Raw genomic sequence first — 19,304 nt, forward strand, 5'->3', positions numbered from 1 at the left:
AGATTTTGGGGATCAATTCAGGTCATGAGGGTTGCACAGCAAGTGCTTTTACCCACTGAGCCATCTTGCTGTCTCCAAAAGAGCAAAATTTGTTTGTTTTTTTTGGGCTTTTTGAGACAGGGTCTCCCTGTAGCCCCGGCTGGCCTGGAACTCACGATATATACCAGGCTGGCCTTGAACTCACAGAGATCCGCCTGCCTCTGCCTTCCAAGTGCCACCACCATGCCCAGGCTCAAAGAGCAAATTTTTTTTAGAAATTACATTTTATTATTTTATTATGTGCATGTGTGCACCTGTAACCCACTGTGTGTGTGTGTTTATATGTGTGCAAGTCAGAGGTCAACTTGTGGGAATCAGTTCTCTCCTTTCACCATTTGGGTCCTAGGGAGTTATCAAGTCATCAGGCCTGAGAGCAAGCACCATTACCTGCTAAGGCAGCTCATGGACCCCAGGAGCAAATTTTTTATCTCCATGTCTCATGACGACCAGCCAGGACCTTGGTCTTCTGCTGAGGAACACCCAACAATTGAACCTGTGCAATCTCCAGGGCGCTGGCCATCAATAATATCCACACCTTAGTCCATTGTTGTACTCCCCCATTTTCCCTACTCATCCCCACATACATCCCAGACCTCAAGTTATTTCAGCTTTATGTAGATTAGAAAGAGGTCACCATGATTATTTAATATGCCATAGAAAAACAAGGAGAAAATGTAGGCTGCAGGAAAGGGGAAGGGGAGAGAGGATGCAGAGGGCTCCGAGAATTAGGGAGACAGGATTAGACACTGGGTCTTCTTAGTGGAGGTGTTCTGTGGCCAGATCAGTGGCTGAAGCTGGCCTCTGTGTGAGGCTGATGCTGTCCCTGACTTGTCTCTGGAGACAATGACCACATGAGTTTCTCTTCCTCCCTGCCTACTAGTAGCATCCCTGGAACTAGGTAGGATGAGTCAGCCCTGGCACCAGGTCTTGCCAGGCACAGGTGATGCTTTCCTGCTGGTTAGAACCTAGTCTTGATGAGGTGCAAGGGGAGCAGAGCACTGGCTGTTCTGGGATGAAGCCCTTACAGATCTGGAGAAAGAACATAAGATCCTGGGGTTCTTTCCACTCAGTGTGAGAATGGCAGACAGTAGGCTCTGGCTGAGCCTTCTGATTCCAGGCTCCATGGCCCCTTTGGCTGGAGTGCTACTTGAATCTGCCCGTCTCTGCTCATCATGGTGGCCTCCCTCCATTCTCCTCAGCTCTGGTATTCTGTATTTGAGTGTGTGCATTCACTCACATGCACATACACATGTTGAGGTGGAAGAAGGAAGCAGCAGCAGTTAGGTAGGTTGGACTAAGGGAGCAAGTTTTAGAACAAACCATGTTTTCGAAAAAAACTTTTTTTTTAAAGAGAAATAAGTCTAGCCCGGTGTGGTGGCACCGGCCTTTAATCCCAGCACTCGGGAGGCAGAGGCAGGTGGATTTCTATGAGATAAAGGCCAGCCTGGTCTACATAGTGAATTGCAGGTCGGCTGGGGCTACAGGAAGACACTGGCTTAAAAAAAAAGACAGCGAGAGAGAAATAAGTCTAATATGATGACTGCTAAAAGCAAAACTTTACTCAGTGGGAAGAGCACTGGAAAAGGAAAAGAAACTTGGCTGTGTCATGTGTGGGCTGTGTGACCCTGGGTAATTCACTTAGCTTCTTTGAGCCTCATTTGTGTTAAGTATTGATTACACCTATTATTTTATAGCAGAGAGGGAGTGGATTGTCTTTTCTGCTTACTGGCTAGATGACTTTTGCAGGAGTCTTAATTTCATGAGCCTTGATTTTCATTGTCTTTTAAAAGATTTATTTTTTATTTTATGTGTTTATGTGTGTGTCTGAATGTGCACAAGGAGGTCAGATGAGGGCGTTGGATCTCTGGAGCTGGAGTGACAGGCAGTTGTTAGCTGCCATGTGATTGCTGGGACCCAAACCCAAACCTCTTCAAGAGTAGCAAATGTCCTTAACCGCTGAGCTCTCTCTCCAGCCCTGATTTCCTTTTTCTTTTTTTTTTTTGAGACAGGGTCTCCCTGTAGCCCCAGCTGGCCTGGAACTTCCTATGTAGACCAGGCTGACCTCGAACTCAGAGAGATCTGCCTGCCTCTGCCTCCCAAGTGCTGGGACTTAAGGTGTGCGCCACCATGCCCGGCTGATTTCCTTTTTCTTTAGTTGAGGATTAGTAACTGCATTCTCATAGGACTGTTAAAAGGATTAGATGAGATAATACAGGAAAAGTGTTCTCAGCTCAGCTTCTGGCACACAGTAAGTCTGCAGTAAATCTAAGCAGTTTTTGCTCAGGGAGATCAAGTGAAATCCATATGCAAAATTTCTCTGAGAATTCTAAACCTCCGGTTGTGTGTTTCTGAATCAGCTTCGAGTAGTTGGGATGGAGCTGCAGGTATCCAAGTTGGTTTCCCTAGGCAAGCCAGCTGGCAGTGAAACAGATCCAGATCATGGGCTGTGAAGGTACACAGGGAGGGCCACCAGCTCAAGTTCCACCCTGAGTTCTTCTGGCTAGTGATCTCTCTCTCCCTCCCTCCCTCCCTCCCTCCCTCTGTCTCTCTCTGTCTCTGTCTCTCTCTCTGTCTCTCTCTGTCTCTCTCTCTCTCTGTCTCTCTCTCTCTCTCTCTCTCTCTCTCTCTCTCTGTATGTTTGTGACCCTCCCATGTGCCCCATGTGTTTGTATGTACACATGGACACCTATTTAGGAAGTCTGTGTGTGCAGTTGAGAGTGAAGGACTCAGTCCCGTCCTGCTTTTGTCTGTTTTTATGATATAGTTCACAATATCCAGAGGATAAGCACTGTGTTCACCATATAAATATTTTTTCAAAGTCATTCCAGTTTGACCCCCACAGGGCAGAAGCACAAGAGATTCATATGGGGTGAGGCTGCAGCTATGGGGCTGTGCAGACCATTCAATGCCTTCCTTGTTGAACCATACCTGTGCCCCACTGTAGCCTGTCTGGACTGAGGCTGAGGCTGGGCTGGGCAGGTCATGAGGCAGAGGGCTCTGAGGCCCTGGTGGGTGAGATCATCCCACAAGATGGTGAGACACCTGTGCTGGCCCTGGCTGTACATACAGTGATGTAACCCGGGGCTTTAGCTCACAGTGGAAACATAGGGCTCGCTTTACAGCCAGCAGGGCCCAGTTTTGTTCTTGGCTGAGCCAGCTGTAGCCTCGCCTCCCTTGCTCCCTGCTGCTGTTTGCAGTTCCCTAGTATGCCCTTTGCTTTCCCTCACATGCCACTGTCAGGCATGCCCTTCCCATCTACTTTTGTTTACTTGTTCCTTTATTCCTTTACTCTCTCATCCAATGGGTTATTAAGTTACTACTACGCACCAGGTGGTAGAGATATAGCAGTAAACAAAATCCTGCCCTCCTGGGTCTTGAGTCTAGCAGGAGAGATGGACAAGGAGCTAGTCTATTTCAGCATTGTGATTAGTGTGAGGAACAGGGAAGTACAGGTGATGCTGTAGTAGATGCAAGGGACGGGGGTTGGAGGTACACAGTCACATCTTCTGGAATTCTGCCCAGCCTTTGGTCTAGTTCAAGTGCCACTTACTCAAAAACCCTCCACCAAGTCCCCAGCCAAGGAACTTGCTTCCTTCTCTGAACCCTGTGCTTTTCATCCATTGCTTATACATTGCTTTATTCATCTACAAATATTTAATTAGTATGAATGCCATACCAGGAACTATTCTAGGAACTGGAGACACAGCAGTGAATAATACAGATAAGCCCCTGCTGTTCTGAAGTTGATATTCCACTGTGGGCATTGAATAGGATGCATGTAAACTAACAAGCTCAATGTGTCAGGTTGCAATGGGATCTAGGAAGAAAAATAAACATTAAGAGAGATAGGAAGTGCTGGAAAGAGCAAGCTGCTAAGGTGTTTGGACTGCCTCTGTGAGTAGTTAACTGGGAAGCAGAGCCCTGCAGGAGTTTTGAAATGTGGCTTTCTGGGACTGGAGAGGTGGCTTAGCAGTTAAGAACACCGGTTAGTTATTCTTGCGGAAGAACTGGGTTTGAATCCCAACACCCACATGGCAGTTAACAACTGTCCATAACTCCAGTCCTAGGGGATCCAACAGCCTCTTCTCACCTCCATGGGCATTGCAGGAGACAGGTGCACTTACCCACATGCAGGCAATACATGCATAAACATAAAAAAAAATAAAGAAAATTTGAAATATGGTTTCCCATGATGTGTTTGAGTGAGCCAGTGGGATATAGTCTAACTTGGGTGCAGCAACTAAGTGGGAAGGGGGGGAGCAGATAAGGCCAATGCAGTAATAGGATACAGATTATACCAGCCTGTGTGAGATGGGAGCTTCTGGGATGTTTTGAATAGAGTGGGCATGAATGGACTGCTTCAAAAGTTTCACTCTAGGGAGCTGGAGAGATGGCTTAGTGGTTAAGAGCACTGGCTGTTCTTGCAGAAGACCTGGGTTCAAGTCCCAGCACCCACATGGCAGCTAAGAACCGTATGTAACTCCAGTTCCAGGGGATCTGATGCCCTCTTCTGTCTTCTGTGGACACTGCAGGACATGGGTGCACTTATACTCATACAGACATAACACTCATACACATCAAAAATAAATAAATAAAGGCCGAGTATGGTGGTGCACACCTTTAGTCCCAGCACTCGGGAGGCAGAGGCAGGTCGATCTCTGTGAGTCTACATAGTGAGTTCCAGGCCAGCTGGGGCTACAGAGGGACCCTGTCTCAAAAAGACCAAAAAAATTAAAAAAAAAGTAAAAGTTTCACTCTCGCTGTTGCATTTTGGATGGGCTGAAGAGAGGCCAGGATGGAAGCAGTGAAGTCAATCTTCCTGGTGTCCAAGTGTGAGATGAAGGTGATGGGAAACAGACTATGGCTAGGACATGACAAGAAGCAGTCAGATTATGGATCTCTTCCAAAGTGAGAGCTTGTAGCACTGTTTGAGTGAGTGGGTGTGAGGAAAAAAAAGGAAGAAAGGATGGCTTTCATGCTTTGGCCTGAACCAAATTAGAGGGTTGAATTTTCCATTTACTGAGCTATGTGTGAATTGGCTTGGAGATGAAAATAAGGAATTTGACTTGAGGTATGTCATATTTGCAACCTGTTAGACTTTCAAATGCAGATGCAAGTCAGAGATAAGAGCTAGCAGTTCCGGGGAGAAGCTGGACTGCTGATGGCAAATAGGGATCCATTCTGTTTTCTGATCATCTGGAGCCAGTTTAGGAAACAAAGCAGTAGAGGCGATAAAATTTGCCAGCAGATTCAGCAATGTGTAAGTCACAAGTGACCTTGATGACCAGTTCTGGCGTGGTGGTATATATAAGAGTGGGTTGGAGGAGGGGGAGTAAAGATAGCGTGTGTGTGTGTGTGTGTGTGTGTGTGTGTGTGTGATAGGCTCTCGTTTCTCTCTCTCTTTCTTTCTTTCTTTCTTTCTTTCTTTCTCTTCAAGAGTAAGGTTTTTGTTTTTTTGTTTTTTTTTTTAAGACAGGGTCTCATGTGACCCAGGGTAGCCTCTCATTCTGTAGCTCAGGCTGTCCTATAATTTGCAATCCTCTTGTCTCAGCTTCCAGAGTGTATAGAATTGTTCTGTAAAAGAGAGAGCAGAGAAATGGAAACAGGAGCTAAAAGGAGATGTAGGGCCAAAGGAAGTTCTTTTTAAGGAAAGGCAGCAAGCCTACAGGCTCGTATGCTGACAGAAATAATATAATGAAGGAGAAATTTTTGATGATGCAGGAACAGGCAGGAATAATTTCTGGAGAGATGGGCTTGAGGAGATGGGATGTGGTAGGTGAAAAGTTGTAGGAGTGTGGTTTTTGACAGCAGGAGAGCAGAGCGTGTATGATGCCAGGTGTGCCACCCTTGGGTGGTACATGTCTCATCTCTTCTACTGTGTAGCAAGTTCCCTGCAAGCAGAACTCTGACTTACATGCTTGTATATGTTTTGGGAATTAAAGTTAGGGGTCTAATTAATTAATTTTTATGTGTATGAGTGTTTTGCCCTCATATATGTAAGTGCACTATGTGTGCCTATTGCCTGAAGAGGCCAGAAGAGGACTTTGGATCTCCTGGAATGGGAAGGTTCCCTGAAACTTAGGAAAGGTTGTTAGCTACCATTTGGGTGCTGGGAACCGAATCTGGTCCTCTGCAAGAGCAGCCTGTGCTCTTAACTGCTGAGCCACCTCTCCAGTTCCCGGAATCTAATTTCTAATAGGCAGTGCTGATCAGTTGGTATCAGCCTAGAAAATGAAGCGGAATTCCTTGGTAAGACCAGAGCTTCTTAGGGAACATAGCTGTGCTGAGACAAGGATTAGAACCAGGGCTTTTGTTTGTTTTGAGAACAGGTCTCCCTGGCCTCAGCTGGCTTAGAACTTGCTTTGTAGACCAGGCTGATCCCAATCTCACAGAGATCCACCTGTGTCTGCCTCCCAAGTACTAGGATCAAAGGTGTGTGCCATCATGACCGGCTCCCCGCTACACCCTCTCCCCCCCCCCCCCCCCCCCTCCCCTGGTGTGGAAATTCACTGTGTAGTCCAGATTGATCTCAGATTGGCAGCAATCCTCCTACCTCAGCCTCCCTTGTGCTGGGATTGTAGGAATGATCATCGTATCAGGCTTGGAACTAGGATTTGGGAGTATGTTGGAACTCTCTCTGCTTCCCAATTTATTTTCCTCTCTCACTGTAGACAAGCATCATCTATTTCTTGGTCTGTGCTTCACAACATAGCTGTCTTAGTTATCCCTTCAAAATTATATTTTTCCAGGGGCAGAGGAAATGACTCAGTCAGTAAAGGGCTTGCTGCGCAAGCACATGTTTGATTCCTAGCTCCCAAGTAAAAATCTGTATGCAGCGGAACATACCTGCAATCCCAGCATAAGGGAAGCAGTAGAGACAGAAGGATTCCAGGGGAGCTCCAGCTTCTGTGAAAGAACCTGCCTCAAAAAATAAGGTGTAGAGTGACTGAGGAAGATACCTAATGTCAACCTCTGGCCTTCACATTGCTTTTATACCCACATATGTGTGCATACATGTACACATACATGAAATGTATCTATGCAAACACTATACTCACAAAATTAAAAGTAAAAGTTTTGCCAAGCATGGTGGCATATGCCTTTAATCCCAGCATTTGGGGAGACAGAGGCAGGCGGATTGCTGAGAGTTCAAGGCCAGCCTGGTCTACATAGTGAGTCTCGGGCCAGCTGGAGCTACAGGGAGACCCTATCTCAAAAAGACCAAAAATAAATAAATAAATAAAAACACTATACTCACAAAATTAAAAGTAAAAGTTTTGCCAAGCATGGTGGCATATGCCTTTAATCCCAGCATTTGGGGAGACAGAGGCAGGCGGATTGCTGAGAGTTCAAGGCCAGCCTGGTCTACATAGTGAGTCTCGGGCCAGCTGGAGCTACAGGGAGACCCTATCTCAAAAAGACCAAAAATAAATAAATAAATAAATAAATAAATAAATAAATAAAAATTTTATGTCGAGGGACTGGAAAGATGGCTCAGTGGTTAAGAGCACATACCTCTCTTTCAAGGACCTGAGTTCAGTTCCCAGCACCCATGTGAGGTGCCTATAACTCCATCTCCAGAGAATTCAGTACCTCTTCTGCCCCCCCCCCACTGCCCAGCACCCGTATTCATGTGGTAGACACTTAAATACACACATGAAAAAATAAATGTTTAAAAAATTATATTTCAAGATGCAATGGTAAACTGTCTCTTTCTGAATCCTAGGTCAAGTGATTGGATTATATTAGCTGCTTTGGTGTATATTGATGGGCCAATCAGCTGTGTTCAGGGAGGCAAGAAGCATGTGACTAATAGTTAGGCACTCTCCCTCATGGATAGACTAAGAGTCCCCGAAGAAGAGACTGGTAGATTCCTTAGATAGCCTCTTTATAGAGACTGGGTGGATAGGTAGATGTGGATAGGTGGATAGATGGATCAAAACTAAGTGAATGAATGGATGTATGTTTTAGCTGTGCTGTAACTTAAAAACTTGGAATGAAAGGAGGAGTCTTAGTAGTGATGATAGTGGTAGGGTTTTGGGGAGGAAACCTCTGAGGATAGAGTTCTTTCTATTCTTGAGGATTTAGAAGGGACACTATAGAAAGGAAGCTTGTTACTACCAGTTAATAATTGCTGGAAATTCCTTACTTCCCTTCCTATTAGGAAGCTAGGAAGTTTCTTTCCCCTAGTTTCCTTCCAGCTAGAAGGGGAAATGTTTTCATCTTTGACATGATTCTACTTTCAGAAAGTAAGTTGAGCAACAGAGACTTGTTTCCAGCAGACCTGGGCACGTGGTCCTGTTCAGTCTCTTTGGCCAGTGTGGGAAAGCCCTGGTGTTCATGTCTCCTCTCACTGTTTTGGAACTCACCTTACTGTTATTCAATCTCTTGCTTCCTTGTCAGGATACCCGGAGCCAGAGGTGACCTGGTACAAGGATGACATAGAACTGGACCGTTACTGTGGTCTGCCAAAATATGAGATCACTCATCGGGGCAACCGGCACACGCTGCAGTTGTACAGGTGAGGAAGAGGGGCCTGCTTGGCTCTACCTTCCTGAGGGACCTATGCTGGATCCTGCTATCAGACATGGAGTCAGCTGGATAGAGATGCCCAGGCACTCTCTGGAGTTAGAGGGCAGGGTTCTGCTGCTGAGCTGACACCTGGTTAACTGTGCTGTCTGCCAGTGTCTAGGATCTCCTAAGGCCAGGGTGGGAGTGCTTCTGACAGCCATGAGTGCGTGCAACCAGAGGAGGTCCTGACCCTTAGAAACATTTTCCATGAGGTCAGCAGCCAGAAAAAGCAACAGTGTCATCATTACTTCACTAGGGGCAGTGTTGGTCACCTGCTTCTGAAGGGAGCTCTTCTGAGCTCCAAGTCTAATTCCTCCTGGGACAGCATGACCTTGGTCAGCTGCCACCCCCTTGTGGCCTCAGTTTCCTCTACTGCAACTGAGGAAATTTAGTGGTGTCTAAGATAGGGCATGGCCCTCAGGGCAGGACTCAGATGTTAAGAAGAACTTGGTCAATGCTGGAAGGCTCTGGCTGTGGGGAAGAGAGGCTCTTACCTCCTATGAAGGAGAGAGAGTACCTCATGCTCCTACCTCTAGGTGTCAAGAAGAAGATGCTGCCATCTATCAGGCCTCTGCCCGGAACACTAAGGGCATTGTGTCCTGCTCAGGGGTCCTGGAAGTGGGCACAATGACTGAGTATAAGATCCATCAGCGCTGGTTTGCGAAGTTGAAGTGCAAGGCTGCAGCCAAGATGCGGGAAATTGAGCAGAGCTGGAAGCATGGGAAGGAGGGCACAGGAGAGGCTGATACTCTGCGCAAGATCAGCCCTGATCGCTTCCAACGAAAACGCCGACTAAGTGGGGCCGAGGTGGCAGTACCCTCAGCCCCAGCCAGAGAGACAGAAGAAGGGTCCTCAGCAGGTTGGCAAGAAGGAGAGACTGAGCCAGAGCAGCACCCTGGTTTGGGCCTGATCAACAGTTTTGGTCCCGGAGAGGCACCCACCAATGGGGAGCCTGCCCCCGAGAATGGAGAGGATGGAGAGCATGGCTTGCTGATGTACATCTGTGAGGCCATGGAGCTAGGACCTCAGAGCACTCCTCCAAAGGAGTCTGGGGCTAAGAAAAAAAGGAAAGATGAGGCATTTAAGCAGAGTGTGTTGAAGCCAGAGTTAGAAAAGGCAGACCAAAGTGAGTGTGCTTCAGAAAATGGTGTCCCCAGTTCAGACAAGCCCGATTCCAGTGGAACACAGAAGCCCATGGACATGCAATCAGTTCAGACTCAGTCCAGAGGCAAGATAGCACGGGGGGCTGGGTCTTGTGGAATAGAAAGCACTAGGAAGCCAGCCTCTGTTGTGGGCATTCAAGACAAAGCCCAGGATGCCCCAACCCCAACTGCAACCCCAGCTCTAGTTCCAGCCCCAGCCCCTGCCCCTGCCTCAGGTCTTGGCTCAGACCAGGTGTATTTCTCCCTGAAGGACATGTACATGGAAAGTACCCTGGCAGGCAGGCCCCAGAAGGATGAGCCTCCACCCCCAAGAACCAGGGAACCTGGAGAGAGTCCCTCAGGGAAGGTATCCATCAAGGCTATAGGTGAGAGGGTGCCTATAGCTTCTGGCCAGCCCACACTCTCCATAGTCCCCCAGCCCACTAAGCCTTTCAACAGGAAGAGATTTGCTCCTCCAAAGCCCAAAGGGGAACCCACCACGATCTCTTCCTCAAGTCAGGCTCCAAAACCTGTGACCCAGAGCTTGGGGAAGGCCCCACCTCAGACCTCTACCCAGGTGCCAACACCCCCTGCCCGCCGGAGACACAGCACCCGAGAGAGCCCCTTGCAGGGAGGAACAGGCCATAAGACTCCAGGGGAGGTAAGTGTGGGCATTGGATGCTTAGAGGCTGCTCTGGGAAGCTGACCTCATGGAAACTCTTGCTATAACAGCTTGGCAGCCAGTGAGTGGTGGGCTATTTATAGAAGGGGGTGGGGAGGGAATGGAGTGCCAGCCAGGAGCAAGGGACCACAGGCATGGCTCTTGCTTGGCTATACTCTAGATAGAAGCATGCAGGCAGCACAGCCTGACTGTGCCTCCTCAGAAGTGAGGAAGTTCTTGGCCAAGGGGATTATGCACCTGAGGAAAGGGGAGGAAGGTACTATTCTCTGAGGGAGGAAGGGACACTAGTAGAAAGTTCTGTGTAGCCAGCTAAGCTGAAGCTACTGTCCTTTGGCGGGGAGATGAGAGTGTACTGGAGTGTGTAGCAGTACACAATGAGGCTCACTAGAAGAATTTTTTTTTTTTTTGTCTTTTTGAGACAGGGTCTCCCTGTTGTCCCAGTACTGTGTGTTGTAATTCAAGCACCCAAGAGGATGAGTTAGGAAGATCGTGAGTTCAAAGCTAACCTGAGCTATATTGCAAGACTATGTCTCAAAACAAACAACCCCTCCTCAACACTGAATGTCTAGGAAGTGCTGAATTACTCTGGGTTTATTTAAGGTTTTGGAGTCAGACATGCCTATGTGCATATGTGCAAGTAATAAAGTCAAAATAATAATTCATACCTACTCCATAGGGTTGTTGCAAGAATTATGTTTAGCACAGGCCTGGTGTACATAAACTAAGTGTGGTAGGGTAAAATATTACTGTGGTGGGAGGCAGCTGTTTTACATGGGAATAGGAGTCCCTCCTTTCTGGGGAGCAGGCAGCCAAGAGGAATAGATGTTTTTGTGTTGGGGAGGACAGGAGTGCCCACCTGCCAAAAGCAAAGGCAGAGAGCTTAAGGAATAGGGTTTAGAATAAGAGGTAGCCAGGGTTTCATGCTTCAGAGGTGGAGAGAGAAAAGGATTGCCTTGGCATTAGAAAGCCTGTGTTTGGCAACAGGGCAGAAGGAAGGAAAACAGTAGTATTCTTCAGAGTTTCTGGAGTGGGGGTTGGGGTAGATAGAATAGATGGGGCATATTTATACTACAGAGTTACTGATATCGTAAATAACAGTGTCACTGGGCTTGTTTTTTTTTTTTTTTTTTCTAAATCTAAGTGGAAACAGCCTCTGATCTGAGCTGGAACTAAGTTGAGATGGTTTTTCAGGGTGGCGGGAGCAGGAGTCCTGGCTCCTGTGAACTAAGGCTTTCTGTAGAAAGGCAGTGTTTCACAGGTGTGTGCAGGCGTGTGGGCAGAGGACAGATGAGTTTTTTTTTTTTTGAACAATGAAGGGAAACACATAAAGGACAAACTGATTCAGCTAGTTTGGGACAAGGTGAGGAGGAGGGTGCCTGGTGGGGAACACTGATGGACTTTCCCAGGGAGCACTCAAGAGGGGAGAAGGGAGAACCCGGTTCAAAGGTGACAAAGCTGGCACTTTATTTCAGTGGGTGCTGAGGTTAGACTGTGCAAACAGTAGATTGGAGGGCTTTGGAGCTGGATAAACCTTAAGGACTTCACACCAGCCTCTAGATCTGCTCATTGTTTTTGTCTACATTTTGTGTGGTCTCTGGTGACATCAGCCACTGGTGTGGTAAGTTCTTAGTTGCTCAGGGAAAGCTTGGTGAGGTTGCTCCATGTGCCCAACATCCCACAGACTGGATAGCAGGGCCTTTCTAGAGAGATGGCCCTTGTAGGCCTGTAGCGAGCTCATTTAGGAAATGACCAGGCTGGTTGCCAAGTCTGTGTATAGATCTGGCTTCTCTGCCTACAGGGGTGAGAACCCCACATCAGGGTGGGTATATCCTCCTGGCAGGGCCAGGGCAGGAAGTGTCACCCCACTCCTCCCTAGGGTTGGGAGGGTACAGGCAGCTCAGGTACCTTAGAGGTTGTCTGTACTACTCCTGCTCCTGCCAAAACCTTGTCTGGTTGCATATTTTTGGTAAACTTAAAACCTGTGAAAAATATATTTTAACACATATGTATATTTTAAGCTGTTGTTTTTCAGCAGAAGAATTTTTCCATATTAGATATTTTGAAAATATTTTATCATAAGAGAAATATGTGGTCATACTAGATAATATGGGGAAAACTAAAATTTAAAGGAAAAGGTAAACATTTTTCCATGTTCCACCATCCAGAGATGACCATTATCTACAAAACACAGGAGGACATCATGGTGCAACTAGTCTTTCTTATGTATATATGTCTTTTACTATTTATCTACTTATTTTTGTGTGTGTATATGTCTGTATACATGTGTATGTGTTCTCATGTATGTGTATACTTCTGGAGGTCAGAGGTTAAAATCCAGTGTCTTTCTCTATCACTTCTCTACCTTATTTTATTTTTCCACTTTTTTTTAAGACAAGGTCTCACTGTGTATCTCTGACTGACCTAGAACTTGCTATATAGACCAGGTTGGCCTCGAACTAACAGAGATCTGCCTCCCTCTGCCTCTGCCTCTGCCTCTGCCTCTGCCTCTTGAGGGCTGGAACTAAAGGTGTGTGCTACCACTATACCCAGCTTCCTGATTCAGTTTTGTTTTTGTTTTTGGTCTTTTTGAGACTGGGTCTCCTGGTAGCCCCAGCTGGCCTGGAACTCACTATGTAGACCAGGCTGGCCTTGAACTCACAGAGATCAACCTGCCTCTACCTCCTGAGTGCTGGAATTAAAGGCATGCAACACCATGCCTGGCCCTGATTCAATTTTATACCCTACTTTTTTGTCTAACTTCTCATTATTTCATGAGCATTTCCCCATGGTTTTTAAATCTCCTTTATGTTTATAACTTTAATGCCATAGCTTGAGTATTTTAACCATTCCTTCCATGTGTCTAGACCTTCACAGGGGACAGCATAGGTATGGGAGAGCTCAGCTGATGCTTTGAGACCTGAGCCTGTCGCTCTTTTTTTTTTTTTTTTTCTTAAAAATTTTATTTAGGCAGAGTGTGGTGGCACATGCCTCTAATCCCAGCACTTGGGAAGTAGAGGCAGGTGGATCTCTGAAATCGAGGCCACCCTGGTCTACTTGGTGAGTTCCAGGCCAGCTGGGGGACCCTGTCTCAAAAAGACCAAAAAAGAAAAAAAGGAAATAAAATAACCACTGAATTTTTTCTCCAGCCCCCAGAGTGTGTCTCTTGATAAACCCTGTAGGTCCTGAAAAATGGTCATCCCAAGGGTTTTGGCATCCAAGGAGTACATGAATGCACTGAGATGTGATGAGGGAGGGAATTATCTACTGAATCAAGGGACCTGGATTCACACCAACAATAAGTTCAAAGAGGATGTGGTGAATGATAACTGCTGTGGGCTTTGAGAGAGGGAGAGTGGTGTGGCTGCCAGGAGTCCCCAGGGAAGACATCTGGGAAGAGGTCAGACGTGTTGGCAGTATGGATAATATTTATGACTAGAAATAGCATATTTAAAAAAATACTGAATAGAATTGTTTAAAATATGAAAACATACCAATAATATCCTCAGATAGAAAGAAACTAGATGAAATGGAGGAAGAAATACATTCTAGGAAGAATAAACAGAATGAAGCCAAGATGAGGTGGGGGCCAGGATAGGCCTACTCAGAATTTGTGGGGTACAGGATACTTCTCAATTTTTTATTCCCTTATTCTTATGTTCTGCCTTTTGTTCTCTCGTTTTCTTTCTTTCTCCTTCTCCCCTGCCCCACCTCTAATTATAGCATCAAAGTTGGGATGATACAGAAAGATGGAAAGAACCAACATTTATTGAATATTAGCTTTCATTACTATTGTGTTAAATAATTCAGACCAATTTCACTACTGAGGACAATTAGAGAACTCGGCAAAAGAGAAAAAAAAATCTTTTGAAAGCACTGGAGAGTTAACACAGTGGAAAATTACTGGGCCAGGATATAGGAGATGGACATCAAGAATAGTGAGCCCAGGGGCTTGGGAGATGTCTCAGTGAGTAAAGCACTTGTTGTCCAAGTGTGAGGACTGGAGTTTGATCCCTAGCAGTCACATAAGTGCTGTACAGGCATAGAGGCCTGCCTGAAATCCCAGTACTTCAGAGGCAGACATAGGGGATCTCCAGAGCAAGCTGGCTAGCTAGACTACCTGTATCAAGAGCTCTACTTCAAATGAGAGACCCTACCTCAATTTATAAAGCGGAGAGCAATCTGTAAGCAGTTAACAAAGACACCTGACATCAACCTCAGGTCTCCATATGCATGTGCACACGTGTGTGCTGCCCCACGTGTGCATCCCCATACAGGCAAATAGGCACGCATACTCACCACACACAGGCAGAAAAAGAAGAAGGAGGGGGAAGAGGAAGAAAAGGAGGGAAGGAAGGAAGGAAGGAAGGAAGGAAGGAAGGAAGGAAGGAAAGAAGGAAAGAAGGAAGGAAGAAAAGCAAGCCCAGCTTTTTTCCTGGGGAATTTGCCATTCTAGAAGAAGGGAATGAGAGATTGAGCTATATTTTGATCATTCTTTTTCTTTTTAAACTTTATCTTAACCGGGTATGGTGGCACCCACCTTTAATTCCAGCACTCAGGGTGCTGAGGCAGATGAATCCCTGTTGAGATCAAGGCTAGCCTGGTCTATATAGTAAGTTCAAGGCCAGCTGGGCTATAGGCTAAACCCTGTCTCAAAAAAAAAGTATTTATTTTGTGTGTGTGTGTACAGGCATGTGGAGGTAAGAGGATAGCTTGTGGGAGTCAGTTTTCTCTTTTCCAGCATGCGGGTTCCAGGGATTGAACTCAGGTTGTTGAGCTTGGTGGCAAGTGTCCACTGAGCTATCTCACCAGCCTGAATAGTGTTTTAGGTAGTGTTATAGGTAGGCAAATATTAGAAGCTATGGTCTTAAGAGTAGGAACCTTGAAAAATCCCTTGGGCTTTGTGTTAGGACCTTAATGAGGGAATTAGAAGTAAGTTATTCTCACCGGTATGGAGGTATTGCTGGGTTCTGAGTCTTTTGGGTGATGAAGGGTGAGATTAGATTAGGGTGATCCATTATATACCAGTGCTCCAGGCACAAGACAAAAGCAATAAAAAAAAAAGTATTTGGAAAATGAAAGCATTGTTCTATACCTCAAATTATTTCTTTCTTTGTTTCCTTTTTTTTTTTTTTTTGAGACAGTCACTATTTAGCCCCAGCTGGCCTGTAACTGGCTATGTAGCTCAAGCTGGCCTTGAACTCACAGACATCCACCTGCCTCTACCCCCTGTTTATTGGAATTGAAGATGTGTGTCAGCATGCCTAGCTTCTTTTTCCTTTTGTGAGACATGATTTTTCTGTGCAACCCTGGCAATTCAAATATGAAACAGGACTCCTACCTCAGCCTCCTGGAACTCATTATGTAGACCAGGCTGGCCTTGAATTCACAAAGATCTGCCTGCCTCTGCCTCCCAAGTGCTGGGATTAAAGGCGTGTGCCACCACGCCTGGCCTTCAAATACTTTTTTAAAATCATATTTTAATTAATTTTTGAAAATTTCATACATGCATACATGTATTTTGATCACACTCATTCCCTCATTCCTCTCCCAATTCCTCTTGGGTCCACTCCTATCCCTACCTTCAATTTTTTTTTGTCTTTTTTAGACAGGATCCCCTGTAGCCCCAGCTGGCCTGGAACTCGCTTTGTAGACCAAGCTAGCCTCAGTCTCACAAAGATCTGCCTGCCTCTGCCTCCTCAATCTCACAAAGCTCTGCCTGCCTCTGCCTCCTGAGTCCTGGGATTAAAGTCATGTGCCTCATCCAGCTCAAATTATTTCTTTTTAAAAAATTTATCTTATGTGCTGTGCGTGGTGGCGCACACCTTTAATCTCAGCACTTGGGAGGCAGAGGCAGGTGGATCTCTGTGAGTTTGAGGCCAGCCTGGTCTACATAATGAGTTCCAGGACAGCTGGGGCGACAGGGAGACCCTGTCTCAAAAAAGACCCTCCCCCCAAAATTATCTTATGTGCATGAATGTATTGCCTGCATGTGTGTAAGTGCACCTGTGTTGTAAAGTGTCCATGGAGAAGAGGATGTTGAATCCCCTGGAACTGGAGTTACAGACGGTTGTTAGTCATTATGTGGGTGCTGGGATTCGAACCCAGGTCTTCTGTAAGAACAACCAGTGCTCTTAACTGCTGAGCCATCTCTCCAGTTCCTGAAATTTTTTTTTTTTTTTTTTTTTTTAATCCTAATGAGTTTATTTGGCTTGATAACAGAGCATAGGGTCAGGGTTATTTACAGACAAGTAGGTACCCCCCAATTTATGGCTGCTCTGGAAAGTCCACACTAAAATATACATCATGTGACTTCCCAATAGCCTCACAGAATGGCAAGAGACGTGCCTCATGGCGTTTTCGGCTTATATGTATACATATCCTTAGCCCATCCCCCACTTGCAGCTAAAGTTGACTGATTGGGTGGGAGGGGTTCAAATTATTTCTTAAAAGCATTTCATATATAATATTTACCACAGACCAAGATAAGCAGGAAAAAACAAACATGAAAAAGAGCCAGCAAAAGGCAGCTGATAGGTGGGCATGGTAGCTCACACCTTTAGTCCCAGCACTTGGGAGGCAGAGGCAGGCAGCTCTCTGTGAGATCCAGGCTAGTCTGGTCTACATAGTGAGTTCCAGGTCAGCCAGGGCTACAGGGAGACAGTGTTTCAAAAATCAAAAACAAAACAATAAGAAACAAACAACAACAAAAAGCTAGCTGACTATAGAAATGAGTCCACAGAGCTCTAGCTTTTGGATTACTAGACATAATTTATAAAATTCAAATTCTTAGCCGGGCGTGGTGGCACACACCTTTAGTCCCAGCACTCAGGAGGCAGAGGCAGGTGGATCTCTGTGAGTTCAAGGCCAGCCTGGTCTACATAGTGAGTTCCAGGACAGCTGGGGCTACAGAGAGACCCTGTCTCAAAAAGACCAAAAAAACCCCCCAAAAACAAAAAAACAACAACCCCTAAAATTCTTCCCCCTGAATTCAAGAAGATAAAAAGACAAGGTCTCTGAATAGGAGAGAACAAGTAATGACAAAGTAGCAAACCCAGGCTTCAGATGCAGCTCAAGGTAGAGTCTTTGCCTGGCATGCACAGAGCCCTGGTTCAGTCCTCAGTGCCACATGACTTTGGTATGGTGGTGCATGCCTGTAATACCAACACTCTGGAGGTGGAGGCAGAAAGATCAGAAGTTTAAGGTCATCATTGGTTACATAGTGAGTTTGAGGCCAGTTTTGGAAATGTAAGACACTATCTCAAAAAAAAGGAGTCGGGTAGGACTGGGACCAGAGAGATGGTCAACATTTAAGAATACTTGCTGTTCTTCCAGAGAGCCAGAGTTCAGCTCACAGAACCCACATCCAGTAGCTTACAACCCTCTGTAACTCCAGCTCTAGGGGATCTAATGCCCTCTTATGGCCTTTGTAGGCACCCCCACACACATACATGCACACACACACACACACAATCAATCAATCAATACCAAGAAAACATAGATTCTGGAATTATCTGCTTGTGCCACGTGTGATGGTAGCGCACCCCTTTAGTCCCAGCACTCAGGAGGCAGAGGCAGGCGGATCTCTGTGAGTTCAAGGCCAACCTGGTCTACATAGTGAGTTCCAGGCCAGCTGGAGCTACAGGGAGACCCTGTCTCAAAAAGAGCCCCCCCCCAAAAGTAGCTGCTTGTGACAAGTGAGGTGAACACTCTAGAAAGGAATGAGAAGATGGAAAGTCTCAAGAAACTGAAGATACGATAGCTGAGCATGGTGGCTCATGCCTATAATCTCAGCATTCAGAAGGCCAAGACAAGAGGAATGTTGAGTTCTAGTCCAACCAGGGCCACAAAGTGAGATCCTGTCTCAAAATAGAACAAAAGAGAGCTGGGTCAGCTGGTAAAGGCACTTGCTGCTTAGCCTGATGACCTGGGCCACAGATGAACAAACAAACTTAAAACCTTAACAAATGTCAAATAATTGAAATAACAGAAAACAAGCTTTCTGACAAAATGGAATTAAACCAGAAATCAGTGACAGTGAGGTAGTAAGAGAACCTCTAATCACTTTTAAATGTAGCAAGATAGTTTTATGGGTCAAAGAGGAATTTGTTTTTGAGAAAGGTCTTGCTATGTTGCTTAGTATTGGATTTGTAATCCTCCTGCCTCATCCTTCCAACTGCTGTAACTATAGGTATGAAGTACTGCGACCAGCAATGAGGAAGTCTTCAAGACAATGGAGAAATATTTTGAATTGAGTGAAAATGAAAAAAATAAAAATTTGGGATGCTGGGCCTAGAGAACTGCTCAGTGGTTAAGAACATGCACTGCTTTTGCGGGGGACCCAAGTTTGATTACCAGTACCCACATCAGGTGACTCACAACCACCTGAAACTAGTTCCAAGGGATCCAATGCCATCTGCCAAAGCCTCTCAGGATACTGCACTAACGTACAGAAATCCATACTTAGATACACACATACACACATAATTTTAAAATAATGGGGGGCTGGAGAGATGGCTCAGTGGCTAAGAGCCTGTATTCCTCTTCCAGAGGACCTGAGTTCGATTCCCAGCACCCACATCAGGTGGCTAACAACCACTTGTAATTCCAGTTCCAGAGGATCTAACACTTCTGACCCCTGTGGGCTCCAATACTAATGTACACACACACACACACACACACACACACACACACACACACGATTAAAAATAAGTAAAAATTGGGGAGGCTATGGGAGGGTGCCATTTGGGATGCAGGTAAAGTAATGAATAAGATTGTTTGGGATGGTCTGTATCAATTAAAAAAATAAATAAAAATTGCCAGGCGTGGTGGTGCACACCTGTAGTCCCAGCACTTGGGAGGCGGAGGCAGGC

General features: G+C 45.9%; 1 protein-coding gene across 1 annotated transcript in view; it reads left to right on the plus strand.

The window, feature by feature from the left end:
* Alpk3 (alpha kinase 3) overlaps positions 1–19,304 on the plus strand; it is a 59,094-nt gene that overhangs the window by 15,916 nt on the left and 23,874 nt on the right. The window contains exons 3-4 of the mRNA XM_029561144.1: positions 8,443–8,560; positions 9,147–10,413. Of these exons, the coding sequence (XP_029417004.1) occupies positions 8,443–8,560; positions 9,147–10,413 (1,385 nt within the window). The remainder of the gene's footprint in view (positions 1–8,442; positions 8,561–9,146; positions 10,414–19,304) is intronic.

This window comes from Nannospalax galili, unplaced genomic scaffold, assembly GCF_000622305.1.
Source record: "Nannospalax galili isolate Female #2095 unplaced genomic scaffold, S.galili_v1.0 scaffold1533, whole genome shotgun sequence".
In the NCBI taxonomy this organism is placed as follows: domain Eukaryota; kingdom Metazoa; phylum Chordata; class Mammalia; order Rodentia; family Spalacidae; genus Nannospalax; species Nannospalax galili.